The 13,517-nt window shown below is 38.4% G+C and overlaps 3 protein-coding genes across 3 annotated transcripts; all 3 read right to left on the minus strand.

Moving 5' to 3' along the window:
* Positions 1-2,058: 2,058 nt before the first annotated feature.
* On the minus strand, positions 2,059-4,939 carry GCK72_021826 (uncharacterized protein; the record flags this gene model as incomplete). Its single annotated transcript, XM_003091581.2, has 6 exons — positions 2,059-2,172; positions 2,732-2,836; positions 2,881-2,998; positions 3,053-3,346; positions 3,404-3,613; positions 4,767-4,939. 6 exons carry the CDS (start codon positions 4,937-4,939, stop codon positions 2,059-2,061), a joined length of 1,014 nt encoding a protein of 337 aa, XP_003091629.2.
* Positions 4,940-5,036: 97 nt separating this feature from the next.
* On the minus strand, positions 5,037-7,934 carry GCK72_021827 (uncharacterized protein; the record flags this gene model as incomplete). Its single annotated transcript, XM_053734517.1, has 5 exons — positions 5,037-5,177; positions 5,231-5,295; positions 6,041-6,236; positions 7,349-7,423; positions 7,470-7,934. 5 exons carry the CDS (start codon positions 7,932-7,934, stop codon positions 5,037-5,039), a joined length of 942 nt encoding a protein of 313 aa, XP_053583430.1.
* A 4,760-nt stretch (positions 7,935-12,694) lies between these two features.
* Positions 12,695-13,204, minus strand: GCK72_021828 (uncharacterized protein; the record flags this gene model as incomplete). Its single annotated transcript, XM_053734518.1, has 1 exon — positions 12,695-13,204. One exon carries the CDS (start codon positions 13,202-13,204, stop codon positions 12,695-12,697), a length of 510 nt encoding a protein of 169 aa, XP_053583431.1.
* Positions 13,205-13,517: the final 313 nt, after the last annotated feature.

Below are 13,517 nucleotides of genomic sequence, written 5' to 3' on the forward strand. Positions count from 1 at the left end.
GAAATTTTTGAATTTTTTAAAATTTGAGATCTCGTCATGGTACACGATTTTACCACAGCGTTCCAATACTTTGCACACATACTAATCAAGACATGGTCTACATTTTTGTAATTGACCACTTTTTCATAGCTCCGCCCACTTTTGAGATATGCGCCTTTAAAGATGGGTGGAAGTGAGGCTGGGTGTGAGAGAGGGAGTAGAGAAGCGAGACTGGCTAACTGTCTGCGTCTCTTTCTTGAGATATCAAAAAGTGGTCAACGACAAAGTTATAGAGAACTTTACGGTGATCATTTTTGTAATTGAAAACTTTTTGATAGCTCCACCCACTATTAAGATATGCGCCTTTAAAGTCATGCAGCTCTAGAAGCGAGAAGGTTGGAAGGTCATGTGCACCCAATCTTTTCAGGGAACTGTCCTATTAAAAAGTGGTCAACTACAAAAATGTAATCCTTGTTTTGTTTAGTCTTTATAATTGATGATTAACATAATAAAGTCATAGCGGATGTAGTTATTTAATGATGAAATTTGTTGATTTTGACTAAAAATGCAAACAATAATTTTTCCCTTTTTTATTTCAGTGAATTTTTTACATTGTTGAGCGAAAATCGGCAAAATTACAGTTAGAACTATGACCTTATACAAAAAAAAAGACTAAAATAGGTGTTTTTGAAGGTTTGAAAAAAATTTTGAAAAAAACATTCCAATATTTTTTAATTTTCGAGAAAAACCTGTTTTCAGCTGTTTTATATGTAATTATTTTATAACCAAGTATGTCACATACATATGTCACTAATTTTTATTTAATAATTGAAAACTTTTTCCTAAGACGCCTCCCTTGGGGTAATGAACCAGGAATTAGTACCACTCTTCCTTCACAGCAATCTTTAAAGGCGTATATCTCAAAAGTGGGCGGGGCTACAAAAAAGATATCAACAACAAAAATGATCAGCGTAAAATTCTCTACAACTTTGAAATTGACCACTTTTTGATATCGCTGCAAGAAAGAGACGCAGGCAGTGAGACACTCTCGTTTCTCTACTCCCTCTCTTTCTCCTCGTCTCTCAGCCACTCATTTTTAAAGGCGCATATCTCAAAAGTGGGCGGAGCTAACAAACAGTTGTCAACTACAAAAATGTAGCCCATGTCTTGTTTAGTATACATACCAAAAACTAGAATGTTGGCTTAAAATTGAGCGCGGAGACGGGATCTCAAAGGTTAACCCAATTTATTTAAATAATCGAATTTTCAGATTTTCAGCTTTCCGTCAAATAACCGCTTTTTTTTCCGAAAACTAAAAATTAATTACCTCAAGAACACCGTAGCCATCCCTCGTTCCGCCGTGACACACAACAATGAGTGAACACCAAAAAACATATAATGATATCTGAAAAGTGCCGCCCAAAACAGCATTTGTGACGAATTTTCGGAATTTTCGTTTTCCCGGGAAAACTGAAATCCAAAAACCAGTGATCTACTAATCAATAACTCCAACCACGATAAGACACCTGCGGTCACAATGAATCGGTTGTTTCGATGAGGCGAGCTACAATAAAACGAAGTGTGCGGCAAAATTGCAAAAAAGGGGCGTGGCTTCACGCCTACTCACTTCGACCTACTTATACAAAACACCCCGATAATTGTGATAATTAAAGAGACCAATAATAAAAAGGTGACGAAAAAAAATTCGAAAAGTGTAGAATCCCGATTTGAGTTGAATGTAAACACCCAGATGATGTTCACGTCTCCAGTGTCTTCTGAATTAAAAAAAAATCAATAATTGCTGGCGTGACGTTGGCGCGCTTACGTGATCTATCCAAAACTTCTTCCTTGGTCGCAAGTTTCACTGAGAAAATATTCATAGTGAAAAAATAAAAGATTTTTTTTTGAAATGACTCAAAAAAATTTTTTTGGTCGGGGAGGGGGGGACACAAATATAATCACCTGTTTTCAGTTTTCAGTTGTGTCGTTTTTTATATTTCTCCTTTTCCAGACAGAAATTGTATATGTATTTATTGAGTCAAAAAAATTTTCCGAGAAAAAAAAATTGTTCTTATAAATCTACAATTTGCTTCTTCTATCCAGAATCGCCTGCTTCACCAGCTTCACGGCCTCCTCGGCGGTCCCCCAGCCTAGTGTGAAGCCGTTTCCGCCGTGTCCGTAGTGATAGATTACCTGGAAAACATTTATTTTTTCCGGATCCTGGATCCAACTACAGTAACCCGATCCTAGACGCCGATCCTAAGTGACCTACAGTAACGCTAATCTTACTACAGTAACCCCCAACCTTCTTCCCAATCGATATTTTAAAGCTACAGTACCCTCGATCCTACATCCAGGATTCAGGATCTCCGACCTGATCCTAGAATTCTAGGATCCAACTACAGTAGCCCGGATCCTACACACCGATCCTTGGAGAGCTACACTAACCCCAATCTTACTACAGTATCCTTACCCCACCTCTATCTATCTGATCCTATGAAGCTACAGTAACCGGATCCGGGATCCTAGGATCCCAGGATCCAGGATCTCCGACCCGATCTTAGGATCCAGAATCTAACTACAGTAACCCCGATCATAGGATAGGCTACAGTAACTCCAATCTTATTACAGTATCCTTACCCGCCTCCTTTCCTTTTCTCTGATTCTTTAAAGCTACAGTACCCTCGATCCTATATCCTGGATCCCGGAACCTTGGATCCAACTACAGTACCCCGATCCTAAAATTCCATACCGTATACTCCTTGCCAGTTTTTTCCGATTTTTTGATCTGTTTCTCGATTCGAATCGATTTTCGTCCGGGGCGCAGTCCAGACCACTCGCCAATGATTTTTGGATCCTGCAAAAAAAAATTTTGAAAAAAAGTCCCGCCCTTTTTCTCACCCTCATCGCCGGATGCAATGCCACATATCTCTCCAAAATGTCTTTTCGATCGATATCCGTAATTTGTAGATCAAATCTATTTTCCTGTTTAACGGAGCCAATTACCACACTATTTTCTCTAAATTTTTAAAATTCCAAAATTTTTTTTTTATTTTTTCAAAAAATCACCCACTTTGGAATGGTAAACGTGATAAAGTCCTTATAATTAAAGTGTTTGTGCCAGTGAGCGTCCACATCCAAAACCACGCCCCTTATCGGGTATACTGTATCATCATCCCCAGCCAAGACCCCACCATTCAGGCCCCCACAGTTGACTATGACGTCATAACCGGAGTCGGCGAGCTCCGCGAGCCCCGGGCTCACTTTTTGCTCTTTGAACTGGACGCCATTGGAAAGACAACGAGATTTTAGGTAGGGTACGTACTTGTTGCCTTCTGAGGCAAAAGCGGTGTAGTGGATGCAGTGGCTGAAATTTTAAAAAAAATTTCTGAAAATCGAAAAAATTTTTTTTTCAAAAACTCACCGCGCCGGATTCGGGAACAAGTCATTAATCTCCCTATCATTCAAAAATCTGAAATTATAGACAATATCTCCGTAAGCCCTCTGTTGTTGCTCCAAACGCTCCCGGGAGTCTGATTGAATGTGGCCGGAGAGGAGCTTCACACCCGTCGCGTCTCCTTTCTCGGTACGGTGGAGATGGGCGAACCAGGCGAAGGTGGATTTGCCGTAAGCGCTGGAAATGGATATAAGCTACATTTTGTTAGTTGGAAGTTTTTGGATAGCTCCGCCCAGTTTGGAGATATTCGCTCTTGTTTCTAGCCATCTAAACCTCTAGGAATCTTTAAAGGCGCATATCTCAAAAATGGGCGGAGCTATCAAAAAGTGGTCAACTACTAAAATGATCAACGTGAAATTTTCTATAACTTTGTAGTTGGCTACTTTTTGATATCTCTGCACGAAAGAGAAGCAGACAGTCAGACAGTCTCGCTTCTCTGGGCCCTCCTACTCTCCTGCTTCTAGAGGTGCCTGACTTTAAAGGCGCATATCTCGAAAATGGGAAACGTTATCAAAAAGTTGTCAACTACAAAAATGTAGCTCGTTTTTTGTTTAATATACTCTGAAAACATTGAAATTTTAAAATAAAAAGTAGTCTTGACGCTCTCTTCTTCAATTTTCAACATTTTTTTTTACAGATTCATACCTATTTTTGATCGAATTCAATAAATTTTTGATATTTTAAGAAGGTTTTTGTAGATTTTATTATTATATTATTGGAAGTTTAGATATTATTTTTTAAATCAAATTGTTTCCCTATAAAATTGCTCAATTTCTTTTTTGAACCCCTAAATCCAATAATCGGCAAAATTCGCTTATTTTTTATTAAATGTTTCATTTTTTTATTACTTTTCTAACTAAATTGAACAAATTTCAATTAATTCAAATTAAATTTTGTCAATTCTTTTTATTATCAATTGAATTCAACTTTTTTTTGTTGTTTCTGACCAGCAATCTGCTTCTCTGCGTCTACTCTCCCTCTCTTTTCAAGTTAACAAACTTTAAAGACGCATATCCCAAAAGTGGGCGGAGCTACAAAAAAAAATGTTTATTAAAAAAATGATCAGCATAAAATCCTCTATAACTTTGCAGTTGACCATTTTTTGATATCTCTGCAAGAAAGAGACGCAGACAGTCAGACACTCTGGCTTCTCTACTCCCTCTCTCTCCCTCCTAGCATCTTTAATGGCGCATATCTCAAAAATGGGCGGGGCTACGAAAAAATTTCTAACTACAAAAATGTAGCCCGTAATTAGATCTATTGATTCATGTTATTTTCAACGTTTTTTTTTATTTTCAGAGGCTATGTCACCCTCTGAAAGAACACTCACCGATTAGCTTCATCATCGATACGGAACAACCCGGCTGGGCCGGCACTACACGTCTCCCCAAACGGGCGGTCGAAAAGTACAGTAATCTGAGCGTCGGGGAGTGCAAGGGATAGCTGAAGAGCTGTAGAACATCCGATAACACCTTCCCCGATTACAGCTATCTTGGTGGGCATGCTTTGAAAAAAAAACTTGAAAAAAAATTTTGTTCGAAAAATAAAAAATAAATTAAATAATTTTATTTCCAATTGAAAGTCACGTAATTCCTTATCATCACTTTTTTCTCAATTTGTTTCGTATCCGTTTCTTTTCTCCCTCTTCGCGTACACTCAATTGTTGATTCAACACGTTGAAATAGTGGTCGGATGAGGTGGTGAGAGACGCCTGCAGGGTGTTGGTCACGATGTCGCGGTGCTGAAGTGTAGATCAAATGTTTTATAAGAAAACAAATCGATAATTAGACCAACCTTTTTGCGGAATACCCAGAGGTAGAGCGGCATTACCACGGAGTAGAGTGGGACGAAGTTGACGACTGGAATTATTTTTCAGATTGTAATGTTTTGAAGCAGGAACCAGATTAATTATTTTGAAATTAAGTCGGTTTTATAGAATAAAAGTAGGGCTACATTTTTGCAGTTGACCATTTTTTGATAGCATCGCACACTTTTGAGATATGCGTCTTTAAAGATGGATGGATGAGAGACAGAGAGGGAGTAGAGAAGCGGTAGTGTCTGACTGTCTGCGTCGTTTTCTTGCAGAGATATCAAAATGTGGTGGTCAACTACAAACTTATAGAAAATTTTACGCTGATCATTTTTGTAGTTGACCATTTTTTGATATCTCTTTTCACTTTTGAGATATGCGTCTTTTAAGACAGGCGCCTAGGAAACGGCGAGAGAGAGAAAGAGGAAGGGTGCAGAGAAGCGAGAGTGTCTGTTTTCTCTGCGTCGCTCAGGTAGTAATAGTTTTGACAGTTTTTGAACAGATTAGAACTATTGTTAGTTTATTTTTGTTACAGCTTGAGCATTTTTAAGTGTTATTTCCAAAAAAAATTTCAAAAAAAAAGTTGTTTTGGAATTTTTAGTGACATTTTAAGCGATTTTAAACGATTTTAAGCGATTTTAAGCAATTTTAGGCGGTTTTGAATACTTTAGGCGATTTTTTTGCGATTTTAGGCAATTTTAAGCACTTTTTTGGCAAGTTTTTGGTTATTTTAGGCCGTTTTAGATGATTTTTTCACAAATCTCCTACTGAAAAATCCCTGAAACCCCCCTTACCTTCCACCAGCCCATGATAAGTGGCCCTCTCCATCTCTGAACTGTAATAATGAACGGGTGCGGAAAGGGTGAAGCAGGTAAAGACGAAGAATAGGTCGCATAGGGTAAAAGATTGGAGGAGACGGATGTTCCGCATGTTGGCTTCCAGCTGGTACCGGTTGGAGAGGGTCGCGGTGACCGAACGCTCACGGATTCGCTGAAAAAATTGAAATGGGTAATCGTACACTATATACTTTTATATATTTGTATAGAGCAAGATTAAATCTTTATTTATGTAGTTGACGGTTTTCAGATAGCTCCGCCCACTTTTGAGGTATGCGCCTTTAAAAAATTGAAAAATTTTGGAAAGTCTTGAAAATTGGAGCTTTTCAAAACGATGATCCTCAATCAACAATAAATTTCAGAGTATCAAAGTTTAATATATATATTAAACAAGACACGGGCTACATTTTTGCAGTTGACCATATTTTGGTTGCTCCGCCCACTTTTCAGATATACGCCTTTAATAATAGGCGCCTAGAAAAAGAGATCGTAAGAGAGAGAGCGCGCAGAGAAGCTAGAAGGTCAACTTTTGTAGAAAAAAATGGATTAATTATGTCTGAAAATTACTGAAATCAGCACGAAATAGTTAATTTTTGGGGAAAAAAGCGAAAAAATTTTCCAAAAACAAAGTTTTTTTGAAATTATTTTCGGTAATACCTTTTTAAAATGCTGAAACTGTATCAAAACTACATTACAAGTCATTTGAATTCGTTCAAAAATTGTTTTCAAGCTGAGAGACGCCGAGAAACCAGACACTCTCGCTTCTCTGCGCCCTCCATCTCATCCTTTATCCAGCTATCTGCCCGCATTACTTTAAAGACGCATATCTCAAAAGTGGGCGGAGCAATCAAACAAATGTGAACTACAAAAATGATCAGCATGAAATTCTGTATAACTTTGTAGTTGACCACTTTTTGATATATCAGAAAAAAAGAGACGTAGACCGTCAGACACTTTCGCTTCTCTGCATCCTCCCAGTCTCTCCGCACCCATCTTTAAAAGCGTATATCTCAAAAGTGGGCGGAGTTATCAAAAAACGGAAAACTACAAAAATGTAGCCCTGGACTTTATCTTTATTGCCATATACAATATCAAAAAATTTCTTGTCATAACTAACCTTATTCAGGCCCAACAAACATCGATTTCCAATTCTTGCAGCAATTTGTAGTACAATAATTAAGACTTCCGGGATTATAACCCAAAGGGGGAATTTGACAGAGATACTCTGAAAAAATGGTTTAAAAAAAAAAAAAGAGTTTTTCTCACCGAACAATAATAATGTGGGGCGTTGAAGTCATATTCATGGAATACCGATGCCATAAGTATCAAGGAGCAAAAAATCTAAATTTATTTTATTATTGATTGATTTTTTCCTAATAGAAGGTACCTGACAACAGCCTATAACAATTCCAGTCGGCTTATAGCCATGCTCATAATTCTGGCTGTAACAGGTAGCGAATCCCCGTTCAATCATAAGGAAAATAGTGGTGGTGCTACTTAAAATAAGTCCAAACATGTAAGGAAATCTCAAAATGAAACAACGAAGAGATCCCGGCTGCATTTCATAACAATTCGACGCGAAAAAGTAGGCGTAGAGGTCGAATAAATGAAGGAAGAGTCGAGGGACGCAGTGGATGAGCAGTGCGGCGCAATGGATCTTCATAAGGAGTTTCAGATTGAAATGCATCAATTTATAGCGACAGATTGAGAGCCACGTGTGAATAAGACAGAAGACTGCGACGGCAGAGCAGAATAGGTTGAAGTAGAGAACCGACTGGAGGAAATGGGAGTTGGCGAGTTGCAGCATGACGGAGCAGTTGAAGATGAGAGGGTCTGGTATTGGGGATGTCATTCTGGAATAGTTTAGAAATTATATTCATTTTGCAGATCATGAACAGGGCTACATTTATGTAGTTGGAAATTTTTCGATAGGAAAGCAGGATTTTGAGATACAAGCGTTTAAAGCTTTGGGAAGGTGAAAATTTTGAAAAAAAATGGTTGAAATTGAAGGAAGTTATAGTATTGACACAGCAACCCTAAAGGTATATTCACTGTGTAGAGAATTACTAGGGCTACATTTTTGTAGTTGGAAGTCTTTTGATAGGCAGGGTTTTGAGATACGGGCGGTCAAAGTTTAGGAAAAAAGCTAGAGTGTCTCGTTTCTCTGTGTCTCCTCTTGTTTTGTCCGAGCCGCCTATCTTTGAACTTTGATATCTCAAAACCCTGCAAAGCTATCAAAAAATGTTCAACTACAAAAATAATCACCGTAAAATTTCCTACATTTCATTAGTTGACAACTTTTCGATAGCTTTGCAGGATCTTGAGATACGCTGCGTTGAAGTTAAGCGTCAAGAGAGAAGAGAGTAGGTGTAGGGGGGAGACGCAGAGAAGACAGACACTCGCGCTTCTCTGCGTCTCCTCCCTCCGCCGCCCAACTTTGAAGCCCTGTATCTTAAGAACGTGAATACCTATCAGAAAACTTCCAACTACAAAAATGTAGCCCTGGTTATGATTTACAAAACTGTATAAAAATTGGGAAGGTGGGACGATGTGAGATAGCAAGAAGGCGTTGTCAAAGTACACTTTCAACAAAAAAAAACCACAATTTCTGTGACCCAAAGACACTGGAGACACATGACCTCTCCGCATCTCATCAGTCATCTAATTATGCTCCGCCGCCAATGACTCTCAATCAATTTTAGTACACACCTCCCTTCCCCCCATTAAGCCGTCTCGTTTTCTCCCCTTTTTGCGATGAAATGAATGCGAAATGAGTTGGGGATGACACTACGACACCGACACTATCATTGGTGGAGAAAATGAACAACACAGAAATGGGTACACTTTTTTCCAAAGAGAATACGCTGGGGAGTCATAAAGTCGGCTGGCAGACTAGGAAGATGGGTTCCGGGATGAAAAGTGGGTTGTCTGGAGGCAATAAGGATGGAAATGAAGTCGAGACATTTGAAAAATTAGAAAAAATAAGATTTTTTAAACATGAAAACTAGGAAAGACAGTCAAAACCCTTCAAAAGTCAATCTCAAACTTTGAGATTCCGTCACGGCTTTCCATTTAATGCATTTTATTTCAATTTATAACATGACCACTAAACAAGACACGGGCTACATTTTTGAAGTTGACCACTTTTTGATAGCTCCGCCCACTTTTGAGATATGCGCCTTTAAAAATAAGTGGCTGAGAGACGAGGAGAAAGAGAGGGAGTCGAGAAACCAGAGTGTCTGACTGTCTGCGTCTCTTTCTTGTAGAGATATCAAAAAGTGGTCAACCACAAAGTAATAGAGAATTTTATGCTGATCATTTTTGTAGTTAGCAACTTCTTTGTAGCTCCGCCCACTTTTGGGATATGAGCATTTATAGATAGGCGCCTGAAGGAGGAGAGGGTTAGAGAGTACGGAGACGCAGAGAAGCTAGAGTGTCTAATTTCTCTGCGTCTATTACCATAGAACATTTTTCAGATATTTTGAAAAGTTTGAGTTTGTATTTTATGATTATTATTATCGGTTTAGATCATTTTCGAAAAAAATTGAAAAAAAAATTTTAGATCGGAAATGTGTTTGATTATAATTTTTCTATAAAATAACTTTTGTGTCAAAATAGTTTTTAAAAAACCCATTTCAATCGTAATATTATTCACATTTGTAAAAATTCTTGTGAGATCAGAGAAACGCAGATAAGCCAGACACTCTCACTTCTCTGCGCTCTCCACCTCACTCTCACTCTAGCATTACCACTACTTTAAAGGAGTATATCTCAAAAGTGGGCGGAGATAGATCAAAACTTGTCAAAATCATTACTAGCTGAGAGACGCAGAGAAAACAGACACTCTCGCTTCTCTGCGGACTGCACCTCATCCTTTATCTAGCTATCTGCCCTCATTACTTTAAAGACGCGTATCTCAAAAGTGGGCAGAGCTATCGAAAAATGGTCAACTACAAAACTGATCAGCGTAAAATTCTCTATAAGTTTGTAGTTGACCACTTTTTGATATCTCTGCAAGAAAGAGACGCAGACAGTCAGGACTCTCGCTTCTCTTCTCCCTTTCTCACCCTCCTATCATCTTTAAAGGCGCATATCTCAAAAGTGGGCGGAGCTATCAAAATGGTATCAACTACAAAAATGTAGCCCGTGTTTTGTTTAATATTTATGTCATAAATAAAAATCAAAAGAGTTAAATGGAGAGCCGTGACGGAATCTCAGAATCTCAGAGTTTAAACTTGAATTTCGATGGAGTTTGACTGAAAATCAGTAATGACGGAGATCTCAAACTCATTTTTCTAAATCGCTCATTTTTCTGGCATTACTAAAAAGCATTCCCATCTGTAACTGACACAAAAAAACACGAAAAATGCGTCAAAAATTTTGGTATCCTCCAATTTTGTCAAAAAAAAACGGGAAAAAAGGAAAAAAACCTATCAAGAAACCCAAACGCGTGTCTAATGAGCCATCTCCCCTTCTTTTTTTCCAAGTATTATATCAAAAGTGGTAAATAAAAAAAGAATAATAATATATGGGGGGGGGGGGGGGGGTAAACTCCCTCATCTAGGGGCTCTTGAGCTCAGGGGAGCGCAATAAAATGAAAAAAAAGAGAAAAAGGAGAGTAATGCCATGAATAAAAAATTAAGTGGAAAAGGAGGAGGAAATGTATTTCCCATTTTCGTTTTTTTTTTCAAGGTTCTCCATTTCGAAAAAGAGATGTAGTAGTAAACACCTAATTGAATCATTGTTGTGCATTTCAAAAAAGGAATGCATTTCGAAAAAGTACTTACCGTGGGGGGGGGGACTAAGAAATGAGGAATGAGGAAACTGAATGACATATTTGGAAGTGCTTAAAAAACGAAAATAACATTCTTAGAACCTGCGGGAAACTGGTGGTCGGCTATTCACATTATTTTCTTTACAAATCTCAATTCTCCCATTTTTGCAATTTTTCGGCATCCTTAGGTAGAAATATTCAAAAAAGAGTGTCAAAAAAGAAGAAAAACTGAAGAAAAATGGGGAAAATTATGTTTTTAAAGCATTCCGTGAATAAGGAAAAATATCCAGTAATATACACATTTGCAATCATAAAAAATTGCAAAAACGCAAAAAAATTGTCAAAAATCCATTTTAGGCCGGCCCGTAACAGGTCACAGAGATAGAACTCGCTGAGAGCTACATTTTGGTATAATTTTCAGATCACAATATTGAGTTTTAAGCAAGTTACGCAAGCTTGGAAGGAAAATAACGGGATTTTTGACAAAAAGTTGTGAACTACCGTTTTCAGACAAAGAAGTTACCAAAAACGTGAAAAACTCAGATCTTTTTGACATTTATAATTGATTTTCCCTACCGAAAATGTGGAAAAATTGTGTTTTTAGACTCATTTCGAGTTCAAAAAGCATTGAAAACGGGTTTTTTAACCTAGTTCGGTTAAAAATTGGCTGACACATTGCTAAAGATATAGTGAACACAGAATTTGATTTTTTTAAGTTTTAGGTTAATAGTAATAAATTGTAGCAAGTCCTTACAGCAAGCTAAAAGGACTTGCTTAACAAGAAGAAACTAATTGGCTATAGAAATGAGTATAACACGAGAAGAATGAACGGAAATGAGGAGAACGTAATGCTTTCGTATCTTCCGCATTACGTATTTCGGTCAGAAAGTCTCATATTCTATTGAAAACATGCTGAACAGAAGTGTGACCGCCAGAGTTGCATGGAATTCCGACTTCCGACTTCCGACTTCCGACTTCCGGGCATTTTTATCATTCCGACTTCCGACTTCCGGATAAGAAAAATCACTTCCGACTTCCAATTTCCGATTTCCGGGCGTTTTTTCACTTTAGAGATCTCACAAGGGAAGTCTTTGGAGACGCCACTTTCAAACGACCTATAAATTAGGTCATAGGTACTTTCGACTACGGGGAGTCCATTTCTGCAGTCAAAACCTGCTAAATATCTCTCTGGGCCGAGTTATCAGCTCTGAAACTTTTAATATGGATAAGCTTTTTCACGTGGAATTCCGAATCGACACGCAAGATATTCATATTTTTGCAATGTACGAGCACAGGTTAACCGCTGGGGAACACAAATGGAACCGCCCAGTGAAGTATATACCGTCGATTTGGAATTCCATGTGAACAAGCTTATCCACAGGAAAAATTTGAGAGCTCATAACTCGGTTCGCAGAGACATTTAGCAGGTTTTGACTGCAGAAATGGACTTCCCGTGGTCGAAAATACCTAGAAAAGTTCATGTTTCTCTAAAATTGATCGTAGATAATTTCGACCCTGAGGATTCCAAAACTGCAAGTAAAACCACACAAATGCTCACGTGGACCGAGTTATTATCTATGGCCAAATTTATAGAAAATGTTCAACTTGACTCTTCTTGAACTTTTCTTGTCAGACACTAATTTATATATGCTTTTTTTTAAAGAGTCGGGAGGCGGGGGACGCTAGTCCATAAGTAATAAGATCTAGAGATCCCCGGTTCCAGTTATTTTCAGCTTTTTGAATTGCAAGATTCTAAAATCCTTCCGGCTTGACATTCAGGATTTATAACGGCCACAAAATATTATGAACAGGCATTTTATTAAAATCGGAGAATTTAATCAATTAATTTTGTTTTCCTTCTGACTTCTGCAACAGTACACCTCCTTGGCCACTTCCCTATACTGTTCGCTCAACGTGGCAAATATTATACAGTGACACGTGGCATTGATAGTAAATAAGATAGAAGTGATCTCCTTCCCATGATCTAACAGCGATGAGATTACTGAATGATACGGGAAGACGAGACTGAGCCATATGGATAGGCCGAATGGGAGCTGGGAGATAAAGAAGGTGATTGTCATGAGGATAACGAGTTGCGTGGTGTGATCCTTTTCTTTTTTTCGTCGACTAAACAATTCATTTCGATTCTTCTCATTCTTCCACAGCTGCACCAACAAAACTATCGCTATCACAGGGTACAGTACCGCTGGGATCACACTTGCAGCTCCATTCACTACACCATACAACTTTTGGGATGTTGAATCCGAGAATATCACTTTCCGCCCAACCAACACAATATACTTCGTTTGATTGTATTTCGGAGGGTAGCCGCATCTGAAAACGGACATCTGGACATTAGGATACGCAGATGTACCGTACCCTTTTGGTGCAATCCATAAACCGTCTTTGAATATTGAAAAGCGCCCCTTTAGAAATGAAGTTATTAGAAAACTCAAAAATGATAAAAATGATGTTGTAAGGATGCCAGTGGGTTTTTTAGAAAGCCTGCTGATCTTATTGTTCCAAGGGAATAGTATTACTGTAGCACGGATGAGAGCCATGGCTAGACCTAGCCATGGGGAGAGGCGGAGCAGGAGGTTGATGAGAAACTCGAAGACCAGGAGGACCCACTGGCTGAGATAAGTGGATTTGGGCCAGCTG

The sequence above is a fragment of the Caenorhabditis remanei genome, chromosome V (assembly GCF_010183535.1).
Source record: "Caenorhabditis remanei strain PX506 chromosome V, whole genome shotgun sequence".
Classification (NCBI taxonomy): Eukaryota; Metazoa; Nematoda; class Chromadorea; order Rhabditida; family Rhabditidae; genus Caenorhabditis; species Caenorhabditis remanei.